Source organism: Aulostomus chinensis, chromosome 15 (assembly GCF_037954235.1).
Source record: "Aulostomus chinensis isolate RoL2024-O1b breed Wild chromosome 15, RoL_Achi_v1.0, whole genome shotgun sequence".
Lineage (NCBI taxonomy): Eukaryota > Metazoa > Chordata > Actinopteri > Syngnathiformes > Aulostomidae > Aulostomus > Aulostomus chinensis.
In genome coordinates, this window is record NC_141334.1 from 18,985,299 (window position 1) to 19,006,271 (window position 20,973).

General features: G+C 42.0%; 2 protein-coding genes across 2 annotated transcripts in view; both read right to left on the reverse strand.

The window, feature by feature from the left end:
• The window catches only part of rps6ka4 (ribosomal protein S6 kinase A4), an 11,179-nt gene extending 1,573 nt beyond the window's left edge, over nucleotides 1–9,606 (reverse strand). Inside the window, exons 1-15 of the mRNA XM_086226768.1 lie at nucleotides 8,675–9,606; nucleotides 7,170–7,241; nucleotides 6,882–6,949; nucleotides 5,956–6,106; nucleotides 5,592–5,707; nucleotides 4,306–4,413; nucleotides 4,134–4,214; nucleotides 3,801–3,904; nucleotides 3,541–3,691; nucleotides 3,296–3,457; nucleotides 3,032–3,157; nucleotides 2,717–2,850; nucleotides 1,131–1,224; nucleotides 858–1,028; nucleotides 1–168 (exon numbers count right to left, since the gene is read on the reverse strand). The exon at nucleotides 1–168 is cut by the window's left edge and continues 24 nt beyond it. Of these exons, the coding sequence (XP_086082894.1) occupies nucleotides 1–168; nucleotides 858–1,028; nucleotides 1,131–1,224; nucleotides 2,717–2,850; nucleotides 3,032–3,157; nucleotides 3,296–3,457; nucleotides 3,541–3,691; nucleotides 3,801–3,904; nucleotides 4,134–4,214; nucleotides 4,306–4,413; nucleotides 5,592–5,707; nucleotides 5,956–6,106; nucleotides 6,882–6,949; nucleotides 7,170–7,241; nucleotides 8,675–8,762 (1,794 nt within the window). The 5' untranslated portion in view covers nucleotides 8,763–9,606. The remainder of the gene's footprint in view (nucleotides 169–857; nucleotides 1,029–1,130; nucleotides 1,225–2,716; nucleotides 2,851–3,031; nucleotides 3,158–3,295; nucleotides 3,458–3,540; nucleotides 3,692–3,800; nucleotides 3,905–4,133; nucleotides 4,215–4,305; nucleotides 4,414–5,591; nucleotides 5,708–5,955; nucleotides 6,107–6,881; nucleotides 6,950–7,169; nucleotides 7,242–8,674) is intronic.
• Nucleotides 9,607–10,313: 707 nt separating this feature from the next.
• Nucleotides 10,314–20,310, reverse strand: stip1 (stress-induced phosphoprotein 1). Its single transcript, XM_086227239.1, has 14 exons — nucleotides 20,195–20,310; nucleotides 17,926–18,135; nucleotides 17,674–17,815; nucleotides 17,234–17,375; nucleotides 16,722–16,884; nucleotides 16,484–16,610; nucleotides 16,082–16,184; nucleotides 14,423–14,543; nucleotides 14,178–14,274; nucleotides 13,968–14,092; nucleotides 13,828–13,864; nucleotides 13,613–13,716; nucleotides 12,947–13,119; nucleotides 10,314–12,859 (listed from the first exon to the last, which is right to left on the reverse strand). The coding sequence occupies exons 1-14, from the start codon at nucleotides 20,201–20,203 to the stop codon at nucleotides 12,787–12,789; spliced, it is 1,626 nt and encodes a 541-aa protein (XP_086083365.1). The 5' UTR covers nucleotides 20,204–20,310; the 3' UTR covers nucleotides 10,314–12,786.
• Between the last annotated feature and the right edge of the window lie 663 nt (nucleotides 20,311–20,973).

Consider the following 20,973-nt stretch of genomic DNA (forward strand, 5'->3'; position numbering starts at 1 on the left):
GTCACAGGCTTTGTCGTATCCTGCACTCTCGAAAAGTTCAGGCGCAGCGTACTGCAGCGTGAAGCAGGGAGTCTGCAGGGGGGCGCTGCCTGCAGGGCACAGGCGGGCAAATCCAAAATCTATTACTTTCAGCACCGAGTTCTCCCCTTCATCTGCAAACAGCACATTCTGAAAGGAAAAGAGACATTCTGACATTACATCCAGGCACCAATGAATCCCACTGGTTACTACCTCCAACTGGTGTGTCCCTGACCTTGAAGTGGTTGAAAGGTGATAGGGTAAACCGACAAGTGTTTCATTCAAATGAGGCACTCAAATGTGATTTTTTTTTTTATTTGATACTCCAGGATATCAGCTAACCCTAACCCACATCCCTCGTCTGACCATGAATCATCAGTTGGTGATCCTACCCTCTCCAATGAGGACATGCATCACAAGCCTATCAGCGCTGCAGCAGGCCACTGAGACAAAGAGAACTAATAGTAAACAGTTTATTTTTACCACGATTTGTCAATCACAGCTGCTTTACGGCGCATGAAAGTCTTCTCCTTCAGTTAATTAAACCCCTCCAGCCCTCTGAAGACAGCATAATGTGTGTGATTAATCTGCTGCCTTCACTCTGGAAGACTGTCATCTGCAGCACAGAGGGTCCGCTGTGTTTACGCTAAGACCACTGGGTTAGAAATCTATTCAGGTTTGTTTGTTTTGGTTTTTTTTCATTTCCATCTGATATTATAAGAACTGTGGTTGTACATTCATGCATGATCTGAGTTTACTAGCTGCTCTGTTTTTTCATATATACACAAGAGTCCACATGTTCATAGCAATAAATGAAGAAATGAACCAAACCAGCCCACCTCTGGTTTGAGGTCTCTGTGCACGACTCCAGCCTCATGCATGAAGCTCACTGCTGACACCAGGCACTGTAACAGCTGACTGGCCTCCGCTTCACCAAAGAGTTTCTTCCTCTTGATTCGTTCCAGCAGCTCACCGCCTCGCAGCAGCTCCATCACTAAATACGTGTGGTACTGAGACAGGTGGGAGATGTCTTATAATATGCACTATAGCACTCCCTCTCTCCTTAAAAACAGGTATTTTATATTCACTGCCTACAGTAACTGGATTTGTACCTGATCAGTGTAGACCTCGTGCAGCTTGACGATGTTTGGGTGAGCCTCACATTGCCTCAAAGCAGCAATCTCCCTTTGAGAGTTGACTTCCATTCTAAAATATGTAAACATTATTTATCTAAAATATTGAGACATACTGACATGAAGGAGATATCCGTAACAATACAGTGTCAGAGGGGGTGGAGGGTAGTCGAAGAGGAGCAATCCTGCTGCAAACAATTGTTAATGCGTTTGACTCTGAATAAACATCCGGCTGTATTGAACTAACGATGATAAACTCATCAGGAAATGTTTCCTGAGGTAACGAACCAGGTGAGGAATTGGCTCATTTTGTTACAGAGTTTGATACAATCAGATTTCTTATTGGAAGCACCAACACAACCCTCTGCTGGCCATGAGACAGAATGCATGTTTAAGACCAGCAAAGACATCTGAGGTCACTTTAACACAAGCAGAGCTCTTTGGTCTTCTGGTGAATTCCATCAGATGGTCCGGTTGCTTTGAGCTGGTGTGAAAGCTCGTCTGAACTCCAGCGTGCACCAAATTGGGGCCTTCAGTTTTCTTCCAAGTGAACCCTTGTGCAGTTCATGTGAGGTGTGAGAGGAAATGGACCAAATATCATTTCATTGAAACACATGCAGGTGACGTGATGCTTCTGGGACCCATGAGGTCACATTAGTTCATGAATAACCACGCTGTGAGACATTGAGAGGTTCTATGTTTTAAACCTGCTCGATGTCAACTGCATAAAAGAGCCATAAAAGGGCGAATAGATGCCATGTTGTAGTTAACAGTTTTAGTTGACAGCACAGACGCTTTTACCAAGGACGATACTGAAAAGGACGACTTGAACATGTGAAATTCTGGTGACCTCTTGAGTCTGACCCATGTCTTTACATGCTCGATAATGTGATAGTGCGAAAGCAAACTGAATCAAATAAAAGGTGTGAGCACCAGGTAAGAAGTTGTTTAGCGATGTCTTGTGGAAGAAAAATTAAGATGTTGCCGCTTTTTCATTTATAGTCACCACAGAAACAAAGTAGTGATTGTTCTCTTCCTACTTCACATTGGTCTTTATAAGGAGCAGATATCCATCATTAAATGCAGGGCAATGTGGACACACTTCTGGCTTCGTGGCTTGGGCTTAGTCTAGGTTTTTACCTTTCTCTTAAAATACTGCAAACTGTGTTCATTTCTGTGAGTGATGGAAACGAGAGAAGACAATCTGGGGAGAATTTTCGTTTTTATGACTTCTGCTCTCTCCCATAAAGATAATGGTAAGTTCTTCTTGACCTTGAACTGCTCCTAAATACACGGGCCTCATACTGGTGTACTACAAAGCATTATTCCTTCACTGAAGTCAGAGTGCTGTCATACCTCTTTAGTATCAGTATATATTTTTACACCAATTATTACCAGCGGAAAGATCCGGTCTCTTTTGGAGATGGAAAATCACAACCAACAAAAACACAGACATCATTCAAAGTTAACACGGACATTCAATCACGCGAGTGCGCGCGCGCACACACACACGCACACACACACACACACAAACATTATTATGGGATCGTGTGGCAAGAATGTACCTGCGGCTGACTATCTTTACTGCATATTCATTGCCACTTTGCTTGTGTTTGCATTTCCTGCAAACGGAGAAACTCCCTTCACCCAAGGGTGGTCCCTGAAGACACAGCTCATAGTGCTGAAAAAACTGGGACTCCTACACAAAGAAGGGACATTAAACACAAGAGATTACAGGATGTTAATTGTGTGTTAGTGTAATTAGGAGGACAAAAAGAATCAAATTTACTTCTGTAGAAACGTCTAGATTACAGTAAACATTTAGCTTGCACTAATATCACTTAAACGCTAAATTAAAAATGGGTTTCTAGGATCCAAACCTGTAACATTGCACTGCGCTGGACTGAGGCTGAACCTGGTCGGTCAGCACGAACCTGGGAATCAACAAAATCTCCCATGACAGCGTTTTTATTGAACAGGATGGAGGGCGCGATGAATGAGTAGCCCTAAGATCACAGCAGAGATGGAGGGTTAATGGGGAGGCAGTATACTTCAACAGTGTGCTGTGGATCGGACAGGGAGGGAGAACAAAAACTATTCCTTCATTTTTTGTTAATGTCCAGAATACGACAACAAAATCTGACCTGGAATAAGCGGTCAGTGCTGGGGGGCGTGCTTGCAGGTGAGTAGACTGGATCCATCCCAGTGAATTCCTCAGCAAAATTCCCCACGTCAAGTTCACTCTTCAGCTCCGGCTTGAATGGACTTGCTACTTTCTTCTGGGCCAGATCGTCCCAGTTCAGACCCTGTTAGAGAGACAAGAGGCAAGGTCAAAGAGGAAAAAATGAAAGATGGTAATGGAGTGAACGGCAGCATAGGTCAGCAGGACCTTGAAAAAGACATGGGCCTTGATGTCTGCAGCCCCCCGAGGTCCAGAGCCCAGCCTCCTGTGGGGATCCTTCACTAACAACTTCTTCAGCAGGTCCTGAGCGATGGATCCAATCATGGAGGGAAACGGTGGATCACAGCGCAAAATACGTCTGAGAAGATGAAAGATATCGAAACTTATCTCCTACATGATCAAACCCCACCAGCTGAGATCACCTCTATGATCATATTTATTTAAGGTTCGAATAGAACAGCACTCACCTGGACACCTCGCTCTGGGAGTTCCTTTCTCCCTCCAACGTAAAGGGAGACGCTCCCGTCAGCAGCTCAAACATCAGGATACCGAGACTCCACCAATCCACCGACTGAGGGAGCAGGTGAGCAGCCACGAGGGCCAGAGAGCGGAATGAGGTTGTCTGTTATAACAGTGACTGACCTCTACTGACCTAAAGCATGATGTCTTTAACTGAGATGTAATTAAAGTCAGATACACATGGCACAATGGCTCTCCCTGTCACTCTGAAATGAAACATTTGTCTTTGTACATGAGCAATGAAAGGAGGTCCACCCAGTGCCCTCCTGTCACCTATGTACCTTGCCATGGCCCGTCTTCCCCCTGATGATTTCAGGTGCCATGTACTCAATAGTGCCACAGAATGAGTAGGTCCTCTCCTTCTGTAAGGAAAGAATTTAACATGAAAACAAATCCAACAGGAGAGAAATAAAATGGCAATAACAAGACATTCTTTACATCATGTTTACATACCTCTTCTTCCAGAAACTCTTTGCTGAGCCCAAAATCTGTCAATACCACATGTCCATCACTGTCCAGGAGGATGTTTTCAAGCTTGATGTCCCGATACACAATCCCAAGCTGTACAAATACCAGTAAAATCATATACAAATACACTTCACAAATAAAGACAATAAATGATAACGATTACACTTTTCTGTAGTTGTGAGGTCAAAGAAAAGGATCAACGTAAACAGCAGCAACATTAAACTGCAACATGACCTCAGAAGATGGGGGCACCGCCACAGCAAGGCACCGCTGTATGAATGTTTTTTTCTAGAGGCTGTTCGAGGGAACAACCCATGACAGTCCAAACGTTAGCGTGACTCTGGTGTTCCTATCGAAGGTCGTGACCTAGTTACAAACACTACTAATACAGATGAAGCTCCCAAAATAAATAGGAACACAAATATATTCTACCCTCTTGTTGCACCCTCGTTTAGGAGGAAGACATAATGATCATTTTTTACAGAGACTAGACTAAAAACAAAGTCTGTAGCAGCTGTGAAACACTACACAAACAACACTTTTGTATTCAAGGCAGTGACGCAAGAGCCCAGTTGGAACTTTATGTCCAGCACCAAATGAGGATCAAATTCAGGAACTGTCTGTTAAGTTTTAACAGATCGAGTTGGAGAGGAAAAAAAAAAGAGAGAGGATACAGTCCAGATCAGGGGGTGGTGGGAACGCACCCAAGAGAAAATTCAAAAGAAGAAAAAGGAACTAAATGGTAAATGGACTCATTTTTAAACAGCGCCTTCCTACCTTAGCGGCTCTCAAAGCGCTTTACAGCGTCATCTAACTGACCCACACACACACACACACACACACACACACACACACACACACAAACAGACTGATGGTGGAGGCTGCCATGCAAGGTGCCACCCTACTCATCACGAATAATTAGTTATTAGCAGTTAGTTCAGTATCTTGCTCAAGGATAATTCGACAGGGTCACCAGGGGGAGTGAGGATTGAACCAGGAACCCTTCCATTGCTAGACGGCCACTCTACCTCCGAGCCATGCCGCCTAATAACCAAGGACACATTTGTATCAATTATATTCTTACAATTAAAGATGAAGACCACCATGTTTAATGTCGTAAATGACATCAAGTCGGAGAAAAGACACTCAGATTATTTCCCCCCGACTTTGATGTTGTTTTGAACACAGCATGACTGTGTGAGCGCGCTAGGCATCTGTAAGCTCATGTCATCTTCCTTCTGCCAGATTTGACTCAACAGAGCAGAGCCCACCTTGTGCAGATGCTCCAGCGCCAGGATTATTTCCCCGATATATATCCGCACCGCCTCTTCAGGGAAGTGATCCCGCTGGTACAAATGAGTGAACATCTCCCCTCCGCTCACGTAGTCTGCATTCACACACACAACAGACAAATACACACTGAGCTTGGAGAGACATGTACAAAAATTGAGCGCGCGCACACACAAACACACACACATAGACAAACACAAACACCAACATTATGCACCAAACAGACAGACGTAACACAGCAGACAAAAATATATGGACATAACTAAATATAGCAATAACATCTATTCAGGAAAGACTGAAGAGACCAGAGTCCATGGCGTTAAGTCCCGCTTTCCAAGCACTCACCAAGGATGAGGTGCAGCTTGCTCTGCGTCTGAAAGGCGTAATGGAGCGTGACCAGGAAGGGGGACTGGCGGATGTGCTCCAACACCTGCCTCTCAGTGCGAGTGTGTTCCGTTGTCTTCGCCTTTTGAACGATGGCTGCTTTCTTCAGCACCTAAGGTTGGTGATTAGATTTGGACAACTTAATTCAGAACTACAGAGCAGGTTAAAAAATAAAAGTCAGTCTCCCGTAATGAGAGGATCCCACTCACAGGATCCCAGGGAACCGGAACTCAGTCAACCTTAACAGAAGTTACAGTAACATTACTTTTCAAGTGCATGGTCAAGCTTTTCTAGTACTTTACCACAAGTTTTTCAAACCAGCGGAAGACATTTTCTGTAGTGTTCCTCAAGGTCTTGGTGTCTTAATGTGGTACTCCAGAGTGATTTTGGACTATTTTTGTTCATTCTCAAGAGGTCAGAAGTTCTTCAGTTTTAAACCAAATCTGTCGAATTATTGAGCTCAACCTAAAAATATGCTGATACAATATGTGGGACACAACTGCGCGTAGTCATCACACTTCCATCAGAATGTGTGAAGCACTTAAACACTCTGAAATTTCAAACTCTGAATGGACACCTACACGAAACACAATGTTTACATTTATGAGCGGTGAGCTTGATGCACGGTGTTGAGCTGCTCCTCTAAACAATCTTTGGGTTTAATTTGATTAGGTACACAGTAGCAAATGTGTCACCGACTGACAGATTTACTATTTGTAATTGTATAGCATTTAAAGTGTTTTACTCAAAATATAATCACTTTTCAAACCTTGAAAATTCCCTATTAAAATTCAAGTGTTGACAGCTGGAGGTTAAGTGTGATGAAAGCCGACAGGAAGCCCCTCGCAGGTAAAACCATTGGAATAATGAATCACCAAGAGTCTCACCTTCATGGCATAGAGCTGACCTTCATCGTGACCACTGTTCTTCCTGACCAAAAACACTTTTCCATAAGCTGGACAAAGAAAAACATTCCACTCAATTACTTCTGGTGAGAAAGACAGCAAAGATTGATAAAGCATCATATTGTACTTAAAATGGGTGTGACATGAAATCCAAGATGAACAGAAAGAAATATTTTCCCCAGCACTGAGTGCCTCAGTCTTTACAGGCATTAGTTTCAGTTGGAACTCAAACATGCAGCTGTACTTCATATACTTAATTTTGACACTTACCTCCAGTGCCCAAGACTTTGAGCAGCTCAAAGTTTTCCATGCCGACCTTCTCAGTGTGTCCTGTGAGGTTAGCTAGAGCCACATAGAGCAAAAATGTAACATATGCTAAGTAGGACAATGGATAAGGCAGGCTGCTCAAGCTCATATGACAGATGCTCTGTAGTGAGGTGAGTGACAACGCAGCAAACAAGAGCCAGGATGCCATGCTAGATGGATGCCCTCTAGTTATGCAGGCTGCCTTGGAGAAAGACATCTTCTTCTTCTTCTTCTGCTTCTTCTTCAGGTGGGGAAGAGTGTGTTTTTCCTTTTGTATCAATTCTAAATCTTCATCAAGTTCTGCATTTCAGCCAAGTGCAATCACATTTATAAAGCCATGAGGCCTCTCTCACACAGCTGTCTTCTCCCACCTTCTGACCTCTACCTGGTTTCTGTTTTACATGTGAACTATAAGAGCTGGGCTGTTAACATGCTTTCCAAAATCCATCAGGCGTCCTTACCAGAATTCTAAAGATCATTGTAGATTTATCCAATATGACACACTCATACATTGTACACATTACACATTTATTTTTAATTTCAGTTTTTTCACTGTTATTTATAAAACACCAAATCATAGGACAAGTATTTAGCCACCGTGTGAAAACCTCCCCCCGTTGAAGGAAAGCCTTGAGCAGAAACCTGCTCAGACGGTCATATTGGGGCAACTGTGCCTTCAAATATTCAGGTTAAGGCACTTCAAACAGGCGATCAAATGATTATTACTTTAGCCAAATATCTGGTTAGATATTCATTATTTTTCACAATATCTGTATTAGAATATTTGTACTTCTCCCAAAGTTTGGAAAAACAGCAAAAAATTACTCTTTCAAGTGCAAACTGTTTATGTGTGTTATTCCTCAATGAATTAAATATTTGTATCACACAAACTTTTTTTTATGCCGATATCAATGGTATCTCTAAATATCAGCTATCAGCCAAATCAGTGATAAATTATCAGGATGTTGAATATTGGCAACAACAACAAAAAAAATCCAACAATGTGCATCTCCAGCTGCAAATAGCAATTAGCAGCCACCTTGATTATCGGCCTTGATTAAAAAAAACAACCTACAGCAAACTGAGATGACGTCCCTCCCATGGCAATGCATCTGTCTTCCGTACACCAGATCCTCAGGTATGATGCACGGAAAACTTTACGCGCATCTACGGTGTACCTCGCACAATACCACATAGTACCGCTGGCATGGCATGTTGTTGACTCACTTCTGTGGTCAATCATAGGGTTTGTTCCACTGCTCTGCATCATGCTGTCATTTTTTTCTAATAATTTGTTCAAAAATCTCTGATATGCGAGAACGTAGATAAATTAATGTGATTAAATTAATATGATGCAGCTGTATCACCGTATGACAGATTTTCTTATTAATTGTGGGATTAATTATCATTTACAAGGAGGAAGGGAGAATTGTCAGGTTAAACAACACATTCGCATATGCTTGACTTACCATTGGTGATTTGATGCTTGACGGTACAGGCTTTTTCGTTTGTTTTTGCATCGGAGTCATCGCTGCTATCAGATGCGTCCCCCGGCATAACTCGATGTAGATTGAAGCCTATAGAGACTGTCTGAGATGAACTAGTAGCCAGATGTTTTATATGTTACGCTACACACACAGCTAACTTCTATACGAAACTATTCTAGCAGCACTGAGGAGTACGAGGTTTATCGGAACGAGCGGACAGATGTGTTTCCCAGACAAAACAGCTGCTCTAACGTTAATCCCCGTGTTTTTGACATCCTGCTGTTTGTCTCGTGATTGGCAGAAAGCAGTACGAAGAAACAGACGTGCACTTACTCAGATACCCGCTGCTCATGAACTCCTGTTCATTTTATCTGACAATTTCCTCTGAAAATAATCACCAGTGCTGAATTTGAGTAAGGGTTGAAGTTTAGATGGCTAACGCTAGCATTAGCGGCTAACAGTTGTCAGTGTGCATTCACTACCTGACGTTACTCAGTGATAACGTTAACGCTAGCGATACAGGAGATGCTGGTCAAATTATAAATACGTTAATCTGCAAGAACAACGTCATTTAGTCAGCCTAGCTCGTGCTATAACGTGCACACTACCTGGCAATCTGATGTGGTAGTGAACTGACTAACTAGCATCTAGCTAGCGACTGTTGTTGTTATTGCCCGTCAAACTTTGTAACGCTGGCTAATGTTTAGTTAGCATTGTTAAAGGGCCTCCTCGTGGTTCACAATTGGACCATGGTAAGGAGGGCAGGTCGGGTTATTCCTTGTCGTCTGTGTGTCCGTTAGAGTCAAGTTCATGTCCCCCCCACGTTATATAAAATAATTACACATCTGTTAGTAGACTGTCAGCTCCTAGCTAGCTGCTAAACCAGGATGCTTTCGACACAACCTGGGCGACGGTCGGTCACGTGAACAACCGGTGGGGGCGGAGCTGAGCGGCTCGAGACCTCGAGTTCTCTATTGAACCGCGATAGCCCCGTTGTCTGAAATCGAAGTGAATGGAAAACTGTTTTTTTTTTTCTAATTCATTAATACATTTTTCTAAATAAAAGAGATAATACTCGTGCATTAATTAAAAAAAGTTATTTTGTTCTAAATGAACGAGATAAATTATCATGAGATAAAAATATTTCTGCTGTGTGTTTCAGAACAGCCAAGAGGATAGAGAGAATCTTTCAGGAAGACAAACATTTCTGCTCTGTTCTTCTGCATTAATGATATAATTTCTTATGGGAAAACCTATTTCAGCCAGGAAAAATATGGCCAAACCCCCCCCCCCCCAATTTTTTTTTTTTTTAAAATAGCTAGCTTTTTAATTCAGGGATGCTTGAATTAAATACATATCCCATTCAGATATCAGAAAAATAGGATACATTTTCCTTCCCCATTAAATTCATATCAAAATTGTTTTGAAACACAGGGATTTGGGTCAATGTGACACTTCAGTCCAGGTTCAATCCCAAACTCTACATGACTATCCAAGCAAGGAGGGGATCAACTGCTGGGCTGCTGCAGCGTACTGCAATTTCACCTAAATTTACCAAATAAATTCACAAGAGTGAGTATACAACCAATATCTTCATTTATATTGTTAAAAGGTGATTTATGCTTTTGTGATGTGGACACATTCTACTACACACACATCTGAATTTCATGAAGGCCACATCCAGAATGTCACTGTGCTCCTGACTGGCGTGTACTGTGTCAGCTGTTAGGGTTTACCTCTGCACTTAGTTCGAAATTAACTTTGTTGGTCTCACAGAGAAGAAGAAGAAAAAAAAAAAAGCCAACACGAATTTTTAGAAATACATTCAGATATTGTATATTCACAGTAAAACTGATTTCCATCACACTTGTCTTGGGACAGTTTCTTTTACATCATGTCAGTTCCATCGCTGTTGCTTGTAGTTTAATACAATGAAGGGACCTCGATGATAAAAGGTCCCGACTCCCATTTCTGTTGTGCCCCACAAGTGATAACGACTTCCTGGCGGAACAATTCTACTGTGAAAACGCAGAAACGAAAAGTTGTTACTGTTCAGTTCGAACATCTTTGAGTCCCTCCTGGAAACCACATCACAGTTACTATGACAATGTGGAGACTTTGAGGTATCTGAAGCCATGAGTGGCATCATGGTCAATAGCAGTATTACTTCTTATCATGGAGTATATGGGGGGGTGAGGGGTGCTCATGTATGTGTGAAGCCATCAAGCAGTCTCATGACAGAGTAAACCAACGGCTGCGATCTTCGAGAGGTAAATCCACCCTATCACTCTCACATTATTCCCATTAGTAGGTTATACTTGTACTGGAGCCCCAGAGTTTCAGGTTTGGGAAACCCAATCTGAGTCAAGACAAAAGTAGCTTTAATAAATACCGACAACTTCAATGGCTTTCAGTGACACTCTTGCAGATTTTTCAAACAGCACAAGAACTTTACCTCGGAGATTTTACATTTTTGATGAACATGGAATAAATAACGGCTGCTTGAACTGCCATACTTGGGACTTAGAGAACCAGCTAACAAACCACAAAGCTGAGCTCACTGGTATGGCAGCCACAGTGCACACTCAACTGTAGCACTGCTAAACGTATTTAAACTGACAAGGATTACTCTTTATTCTTGTGTCAAGGCAAAAGTACTCGAGCCAAAGGCAGTAAATTCTATCTTTCCATCACCACATTCAACTATCAAGAGGAAAAGCTTGTGAACATTAGAGTTCCAGCACTGACAAAACCATTGATCCTGATGTAGCAAGGCTTTAGATTCTTACGAAAGAGTTTGAGCCCGCACCTAAGGAGCAAGTGGATGGGGGCAGATTCAGCTTTGTACCTGAGGTCTGGGAGACGACCGAAAATGACACCGTGACACCTCAACTTTAAAGCACCGTGTTTAGTCAAGCCTTCACAGAAGAGAAAACAGGAGTCAGTGATGACAAACGCAATTTGTGCATCACGTTTGAATGTTTCTGTAAATAACGTCTTCTTCCCTGCTTTTGACCACAATCTTGAACAATTAGGAAAATGAGATCTGCTTTAGGGTGGATTTCCCTTTACCCGCTGCTGAAGCTGCTACACTGTCATTATCTAAATTGTCAATGTATCATTCTTTACCCAGATGAAGTATTCAGGAGTCCTGATGTTAAGTGGATGAACAGACGAGATGAATTCTTATATACAATGTTGACAAAGTGGAACCGATATATTAAAAAAAAACACATGGAGACAATGGACAGTATAATTTCAGGGATGCAAACAGTGTAAAAAAAAAAAAGAAAAATGTGAATGTGGCTGAAAGACAATATTTGCGATTTTGATTTCTCTTTCCTCATACAGGATAATTTATAGAAAATGTGTTGGATTTATTTTTAAGTGGAAAAAACACAACCGTGGTCTGTTGCTTCAAATAGCCTCCGATTCGGTGTTTTAATCTTTTTTTTTTTTGAACACTCATTTTTAACAATTCTGGAATTTTTGTCATTATAAATGCCTTGATGACTTTATTGTGTTACACAGGAAAAACTAACCCTGCTACGAATAATTACAACTCTGTGTCTCACACTTACGTTGTCAGTTTAGCTGCTTTAATTATTGACCACAGGAACCGTCGCCGGCTGGTGTATTTTGGATGCTGAGGATGCGTTTTGTGCTTGAACCTGCAGGTGTGGAGACTCCAGAGCATCTCCGGGTGTGGGTCAGGAGATTAATGACGCTATGATTCACCGTTTGCTACATTTGCAGCAAAGTCTTCAATCTCTTTCTTTGAAAAGGTGAGCTTAATCCACAAAGTGGAACCTTCCACACGACAATGCAATTACTTTTGTAAAGACATTCATAAATGTGTGACATCACCCATTCAACACCCCCTTCCCAACCGCCAAGGAGAAGTCTTTGGATCTCGACATGAGTAACCAAAGCTGGGATAAATAAAGGGTCATGCAGCGAAATGCAGGCTGTTTGCATCCCTGAATTTTGAATCTGAAGGCAAAAAAGAGGATGTAGAATTTTTGAGGGATTTGCATTTTCTTCCACTGTAGTCTCAGGAGGTTCTTCTCTGCGCATCTGCTTCTTGTGTCCCATCAACGAATGGCTATGAGTCCAACATCAATGAGTTTCTGAATCTTCTGAGCAATAACTGGGTTCTTTAGGTGGCTGGGGATCAAACAGGAAGAGACATTACATTTTAATGCATTGCTATACATTACTTTCTAAGAGCAGCAGAGAGGAAGTGCAACTTACTCGCTGAGCGCTTGAGGGTCTTTCTGCATCTGCTCTAGGATCATGCGCATGGCTGGGTCAGACATAATCTGCTGTACCTCTGGATCAGCCATGGCCCTTTTCTTCACCTCCTCAGGGCTGTCGTTCCTCATGGCCTGACTGACCATGCAGCGCTGCATGCCCTCTGTGGCTTCCTGAAGGTGCAGAGAGCAAAGGATGTGGACTGAGTTTGATGTGATCCAGTTTTTCCTCTGACAATAATCTTGTCCAAGAGACATTCTGATACTGTGTATTATACTTGAACATGTATACTGGAAAGAGTACCCATCCAACACCAGTATTTGTATAAACATGTTTTTATGGCTGCACATCGCCACAGTGTATTTTAAGGGTTTTAGGCATTAGGTTGTCTAGGGCCACCATCATTTTTACTACTCTGTGTTGAATACCAATAAACAATAAAATTTGAGTTAGTATGTATAAAAAAATTGTGAGCCAGTTTGATTTCCACGCCACATTAGGAAGGTGGTTCATGGTTAAAAAAAACTACGGAATTCAAGTAATGACCCATTTCCGATATCAGTAACTGGTGGAAGTAAACATGGAACACAACCCCTTCTTTTAAACAGGCAATTTATCAGAATAGTTTTACTCTGTTGGGAGGCCTAGAAATTCCATTATAAATACCTTTGAGGAAGAATCAAACTCCAAGGCCTTCTGGTAAGCATCCATAGCTTTTGAATAATCTTTCATGGCCTCCAGAGCAGCGCCTTTACGCGTGTAGCCTTTAACTGTGGACGGATTACAGCTGCTTTAGAACTGTAAATCTTACAGTTTGATGCAACATAGTTCCTCATGCAAAATGTTTATAACTGGAAATTCATAGACAGTTGAACACTCACTGAAGGTGGGCTCAAGTTTGATGCATTCTTCACAATCCTGAGGAAAGAAACAGATAGTGGAGGTCTTTTTTTTTTTAGTAAAGCACAAAACAGATGCAACAGAGTAGACTCAGGTGGTTCTCTGGAGTGATGCACTGTACCTTCAGGGCAAGTTGAAACTCCAACAGTTTTGTGTAGCAGGCAGCTCTGTTGCTGAAGAGCTTGGCGTCATTTGGGTTTCTCTTGATGGCCTCGGTGTAATGTTTCATGGCTAAGGGGTAGTCTCCTGCGGGACGCAAAAGAGAAGTCCATCTTTGCACAAATTCATGAAATAAGAATCAAAATCTATAACACTTAAAGCCGTTGCATACCCTTTTGAAAGGCATCATTGCCCTTATTCTTCTCCTCCAGGGCTAAGTCAGGGTTGATGTAGGCTAGTTTCTCCTGTTCTTTCAGGATCTTCTCAGCCTGCACAGCCAATAGACAGTGTCAGAGTGGATGAATGCAGAATGTAGCAAAGATATAACAGCCATCTCAATACTACAAGCTTGAGGTCAAGCTTTGCATCCTGAACAATAAAAAACAATGACATTTTAGAGAAAGCAGTGAACTTCACCTGCTGACACTTCTTCAGAACATCTGGAGTGCGATGCTCTGTCAAACTCTTGTTGAAGTACTGAACTGCTTCTTTGTATTTTTCCTGCTTGAAGTAGGAGTTGCCAATCCTGGCCAAAGCCCTGTAAGAGAGACAGAACCAAGATGGATGTGCATACACATGTTCTTACATCAGGATGCAGTCATCTGTTATACTCGTTTCCACAACTAGAAAACACTAAAGCCTGGGCTCAGCACAGGGACACTCTTTACCAAATGTCAAGTGAGCTTTGACAGTGCTCATGGAACCAACACACACAACCACCTCTGCTCTCTTCAACACCTTAATCAAGGTGAATAGACAGAGAATTTGGACCCAAATGCAATATCACCACATTATCTTTTGCCAGGTTATAGTGTGAAGTAACGCTGTTGAAAATATCAAGTTCTTTGATACCCATTGTTCATTTTGTTCACAACTGATGCCACTATCAAGAGCTTTTTGTCACTCTTCCTTCTGACAGCAAGTTGTTGCACCACTACATTGGGACTTGCTTTGTCATCATGTGTCTCATTCACTTTAGTGTTAGCTACAGCTGAAGATAGCAAGTGAAGAGCACCATAAAAAACAAAATTGGACAGATGTTTACGCAATCATCTGAAAGACAGCAGGAAATATCTGCTGACTTGAAACTGCTGATGCTAGAGGTTGTGCTGCTAGTGACAGCAGCTCATACCGATACAGGAGCACCAACCAAAAAACAAGACTCCGTTCAATTACTCCACCATCTCTGACGAGGAATGGATATTGTGAGGATCTTAGTGATATCAATAAAGCTTATTGATAGTACTCTGTGATTTGGTAATATAAAATTAGGACAGAATTTGCTCTGAGAGATGCTTGTTTGCAAGAGCAACACACAGAGAAAGGATGTGAACAGCTGTCAAAGGTAAAACAGGGGTTTTCAGGTGCGGGAGGAGCAAGATGGCTGTGGCTAGCTGCTGTTTGTTTATGAGAGAGTTGATGTGCTCTATGGGGCAACAACAGGAGGAGACAAGACAGAGTTTTTTTCTCGAAGACAACGACAACTAAAACAGCGAAACAAGACAGCAACATTTTAGACAGAAAGCCGATGGCGATATGAGCTGAAAAACAGTTGAGGGAATTCCATTTTCCTTTCTCCTACTGTCTGTGCTCACACTTAATAGTATTCCTGTATTTCTCAGCTTAATTCCAAAGAAAGTTGTTCTCTGGTACATGCTGCGGTTTAAAGTACAGTGCAACACTATGAAACACTGACTAAACACAGCTTATCAATCCATTAAACGCATCACTGTGCTGTGACAGTATGTCTGTTGACTAGTTTGTCAAGGAGCTTATTAGTACTTCAAAACTGACCCAATCCTGTATCACTGCTAATTAATATCTGCCCTCCATACCCCCCCTCCCCAACCCTGGCAGCATTACAATGTCTTAAAATGCAATGTGATCAGCAAGTGCTGAGCCCTCGAGGTTTTGGTGAAGGTCTCTGTTTCTGCATCACTTCATGTTTCACATCAGTGTGTTTCTGCAACATTTGCCTTGTTAGATGCAAAAATACCACCTTACCTTGTAAGCTTGGGAGTGCACCGTGCGTGCGTGCGTTACATAGGAACAAAAAAGAAAACAGGCACAACTCACTTTGCAATTTGTCTGTAGTCTTCTCGGTTCTCTCTGCCAACATCGATGGCCTTCTCACAGAGCTCTCGGCACTTCTCAAAATCTCCCTTCTCAAAGTACACAGCTGAAGGGAAGGTAACAAGAAGGAGAACACAAGATTTGAATCAAATATCAAACGCAGTTCTTGTTAAACTGATACTAACAAGATAGTCAAGATTGTTATGTCACTGTTTCAGTACAGTCTTCATTTCTGAGTAATTCACTTCATAGGTTTTTTTTTCTCCATTTACAATCAGTATGTTGAATTTCAGTTAGGTGTAAGGTTAGTTCAGGGATATACAGACTTCATCATTTTACATATTTTTAGACAGCAAACCCACAAGTGTAAAGCTGGTGTTTCTTCCAACATACAAGAATAAATACCTGCTTGATTTGAAATATAGGTCATGTTGGTTGGGTCGTGCTTGATTGCTTCTTCATAATGTTTCAGCGCTGTTCCAAAGTCCTTATTCTTATATGCAGTATTCCCAAGCTCCTTTTCCTTCAAAGCCTGTCAAACAAGTAAATTAGAGGATTAAAATCATTCAGACTAAATACGATTCTGACTCATCAGATGTGGGCAAAAGCTCCATAAGAATAAAAACTACAAAAAAGTGTTTACTTTTCTCTTGTTCTCTGGAAGGTCCTCTTCTTTGGGAGGAGGTGGCTGAGTCTCTTTGGGTTTGGGAGGAGGAGCGGGAGTCGGCTCTTCCTCCTCCATCTCGGAGAGGTTCAATCCCAGCAGAACAGAGAGTGTGGTCATCACTCTGGGATCCTGCAGCTTCCTGCAGAACAATCAGCCAAACTAATGCATTTCTAAGCTCCCAGTATTCAGGGTTAATGTGTGAGTTCCAGGTAAAGAGACTGTCCCTTTATTTATTGAATATTTTTAGATTTTGACACTTTTAACATATTCTGCACTAAGGATTAGCATTCACAACACACACAAAATACAGATGGACACTGTGTGGACAGTGTTTTATCTTTGGTACTGCGCACAAACATTTTCCCATAGACTTTTTGAACATTTCTACTCAAACTGACCATCTCTGGCCTGATCCTTTTTGTGCCTTCATCTGGTCTATCAGACATTATTTTTGATGAAATGGATAAAAAATTTTACAATACACATACGTGCCAAGCTCCGAAGGTTTGTTCCTAAGCTGCTCCAGCAGTTCTTTGTAGCTCGGATCTGACAGGAGCTCACGGGTTCGAGGATCATTTTCCAGCTTCTGATACAAGTTGGGCATGGCAAACGGATTCATCATTGTTTTCTCTGGTGAATAACAACAAAATGATATTCATTAGTGCTATCTCAATGACGTTCACAACACCCACACATCCACCCCAGACCTAGGATTGAATCCATCAGAATATGCTTTCCTGCACCTTCTTCCCTACTAACCGATGTATAACCCTCAAAATCTAGGTGGGCTGCCGACTACCTTTTAGAAAACCCAAGTACTCAATTCTGCAGTCAGCCATCTCTAAAACCTCTACTTGTGTAGGTGGGAAAATGAGTCACAATTTTCAAATCACAATGCCCCTTGCTTTACAAAAATAGAAGGCTCTACCTGCAAGCCGGGCCTCAATGTTCTGCAAACCCTCCTTTAGCTGCTGATTACTCGGCTCTTGTCGGAGTCCCTCCTGGTAGGTAATTTTAGCATCCTCCAGTTGGCCAAGGAATTCCAACGCTGCAGCTTTACGGGAGTATCCCTGGTTAATCAAATCAATCAGAATTGACGCGTTAGTTGTGAAATTGCGCTGACATTTAAATTCGAGATCACTCTTTTGATAAGCCCTGTTGTAAGGAAAACAGACGTCACCTTGCCCCAGTCGGGCTTTATCTTGATGGTCTGACAGGCATCCTGGAGAGCGCTTTCATAGTTGCCTTTCTTGGCATGGGCAGCTGAGCGGTTACTGAACAGGACATGGTTTGAAGGGTCGAGAGCTAAGGCCTCAGTGTAGCAGCGTATAGCCTCATCAATGTTTCCTGCACTCAGTGCTTTGTTGCCCTGATCTTTCAATGCTGAAGCCTGTGAGCAAGGAGGAAACAAGAAGATGAAGTGTAATGAGACAACACATTCACTGCAACACAGCTCTCCTTCTCTGAACCACTAGAGTGAGGACATCTTGCACAGCTGCGACTGACACAGCTGAAAAAGCAATGCACAACAAATGTCTGTCTGTATCAGACAGGTGCAGCAGCCACAGAGTGACTAACATTACATATTTCTCGTTTGTTCATGCATAATCTGAGTTTCCCCATAACCCCATCACTTGAGTACATGTTGTAGCTTTTCAAGTTCTCACAGTGTCACCATGCCACATTATGCAAGGCAGACAAAATCAATACACACAAGAGACAAGTCTGAGACTGCAAACCTGTAAGCAAGGATGGGGGGGGGGGGGGGGGTGTCATGGGTGGACATGATGCAAGAGTTTAATGTTAACAGGACACATTCCAGAATATGAGATAAACACTCAACACCTCTTGTTCAGAATATTTTTTATATATAATTAGATTATATTATATAGTATATTATTATTATTATTATTATTATTATTATTATTATGTTTTCTCAGGTTATCAATATTCTTTTAACAATTTTTCATCCACAGACCATATATTCATTGTGTGTGCAGTATCATCCAAAACAGACAAGCAGCCTCAATTGGAAGATTAAGTTTTTCATATTGCAAAATTTTTTGCTGCAGTGCCATCAAGCTGTTGACTGGGACTGATTTTGGTGCCCATGTTCAGAGTGAAAGGGTTCAAATTTAGGCCAAATTTAGTATTAATTGGATGGAATTTAGCCAAAACTAAATCCCTGTTTGTAGAAGGATATCTTGGCCAGATTCTGATATATTGAACTAATTCCCACATTAGAATGGCAGCATAAGCTACTTATCTACACGTGACCATATATCACATTTTGCCATCATAACAATGATGGGTAATTCTTCGAAAATATCCTGAATCCATATCTGGATCAATCACCATGGGTGGGGTGGGGGGGCTGAGATATTTATGATGGGATAGGTCTGGCCATCAAAGTGCCTATGATGGAGACATTTTATGATATGCATGTGAAAAGCACTGACAACTAGAAAATTTCTGGCCACATGTATAATATTTTTCATTTTCAAAAGTTAAAAAAAATAAATATTGATGGCAGCACAAGTTCAATCAGAACCATGCAGTAGTTTTGACCTACAATACGTGTTAAATGACATTGCTGGCTCGATTATGATGACCAAGTGTGCGGTTTTAAAATGATCATATAATCGCGTAATTTACGGGCTAGCTGACGAAACAAAATGCGGTTACAGCCTTGACAGCGTGTGCATCTAGAAAGCTCCTCCGGTCCAGCGCAAGCTAGCGAGCCAAAAATACTCCTGCAGCATGTGTTACATACTGAGACTGCCGCAATGTGCTCCGTCGGACGTGACACAACATTTTAACAAAAGGATGAAATTATGTCTGTCCTAAGTCTCCGGAGTAATACCTATCGCGTCCACATTCTGAGCTAACGTTAGCTCTTCACCAGAAATTAGCTAGGTTGAGAGTTGAATGGGAGCATCACTGGTGTGATTAGCTTGTGGTAACGATTTCTATCGCAACATCTGGGAGGGATCCCAGTAGAAGACAAAACGTCAGAGGGACATTCACACTACAAAGCCTCAAACTTAACTAAGGTTAGCCAACCATTTAGCTAACCTTGTCGCGTGCTATCATGAATCAGTCGCAGCAGTAAAGGTAACCCAACAACGGTAACACTTTTGGGAATTAAAACTTCAGCTAAAATTGGAGACTAGCACTAGGAAAATACTCAATGATAAATAACATCCTCAAGCCCAGTCACACACCATTAACCAAGCAGCTTCAACACGATACTACCGGATTCATGATAACCTTACTAGCTAGCTAACTTAGCTGACTGATATTAGCAAACAGTGTAAAGACGTGTCTACACCAAATAACATGGCAAAGACACTTAAATTTTAAGTTAATTAGAAAAAAATGAATCCCACAAATATTTCATTTAAAAGGTTTGAAAACAATTAGAAGGACGAGACCATCCTGATACTCACTTTCTCCATGGTGCAAGCATGAGGTTCCTTCCAGAAACTACTGCGGACTAGCGCCTCCCCCTGAACAACGTGCGGGTTGCCAGAGTGGGCGGTGGAAATCCGTAATTAAGCTTTAGTTTTAGCCATCCATTTTCTATACCGCTTATCCGTTAAGGGTCGCGGGGATCTGGAGCCTATTCCAGCTGACATTGGGCGATAGGCGGGATGGAAGTTTTATCTATGAATTAGAGGGAAATTACTCTTTGCACTCTGAAAGTTCCCAACAGTTCAGGACAAAATGCCAGTTTAATTTCACATTCGTCTTCTAAAATGAAATGAATGAATAACAGTGAAAATGCATGGCTCGGAGGTAGAGCGCAAGCGAAGGGTCGTTGGCTCGATCTTCATTTCCCCGGTGACCATGTCCAAGAATCCTTAAGCAAGATATTATTGAGCCATTAATTGGTACCGATGGCCTTGCAACGGACTGGCGACCCATTGAGTGTGAACCCCGCGTCTCACCCAATGTCAGCTGGGATCGACTCCATCCATCCAACCATTGCCTTCTGCTTATTCCTGTTAATGGTTGCGGGGTTCACCTTGGACAGGACGACAGTCCATCGCAGGGCCAAAATATAGAGACAAACAACCATTCACACCCACGGTCAATTTAGTGTATCCAATTAGCCTAGTCCCCAATTGCATGTCTTCTTGCTGCGAGGCGACAGTGCTAACCACGGGATAAACTCCGATATCAAAAAAACAAACAAACAGATATTTATGATAGCTAATAGGTGTGA

Bases quoted from the DNA above. Each gene is read 5' to 3' on its own strand.
- stip1 (XM_086227239.1), bottom strand. The intron at 16,185-16,483 runs GTATTTATTCTT...CCTTCCCTTCAG, and splicing joins CTATATTTCAAATCAAGCAG to CTGTGTACTTTGAGAAGGGA. The intron at 13,717-13,827 runs GTGAGTGTTCAA...ATCCGTCCACAG, and splicing joins CAAACTTGAGCCCACCTTCA to TTAAAGGCTACACGCGTAAA.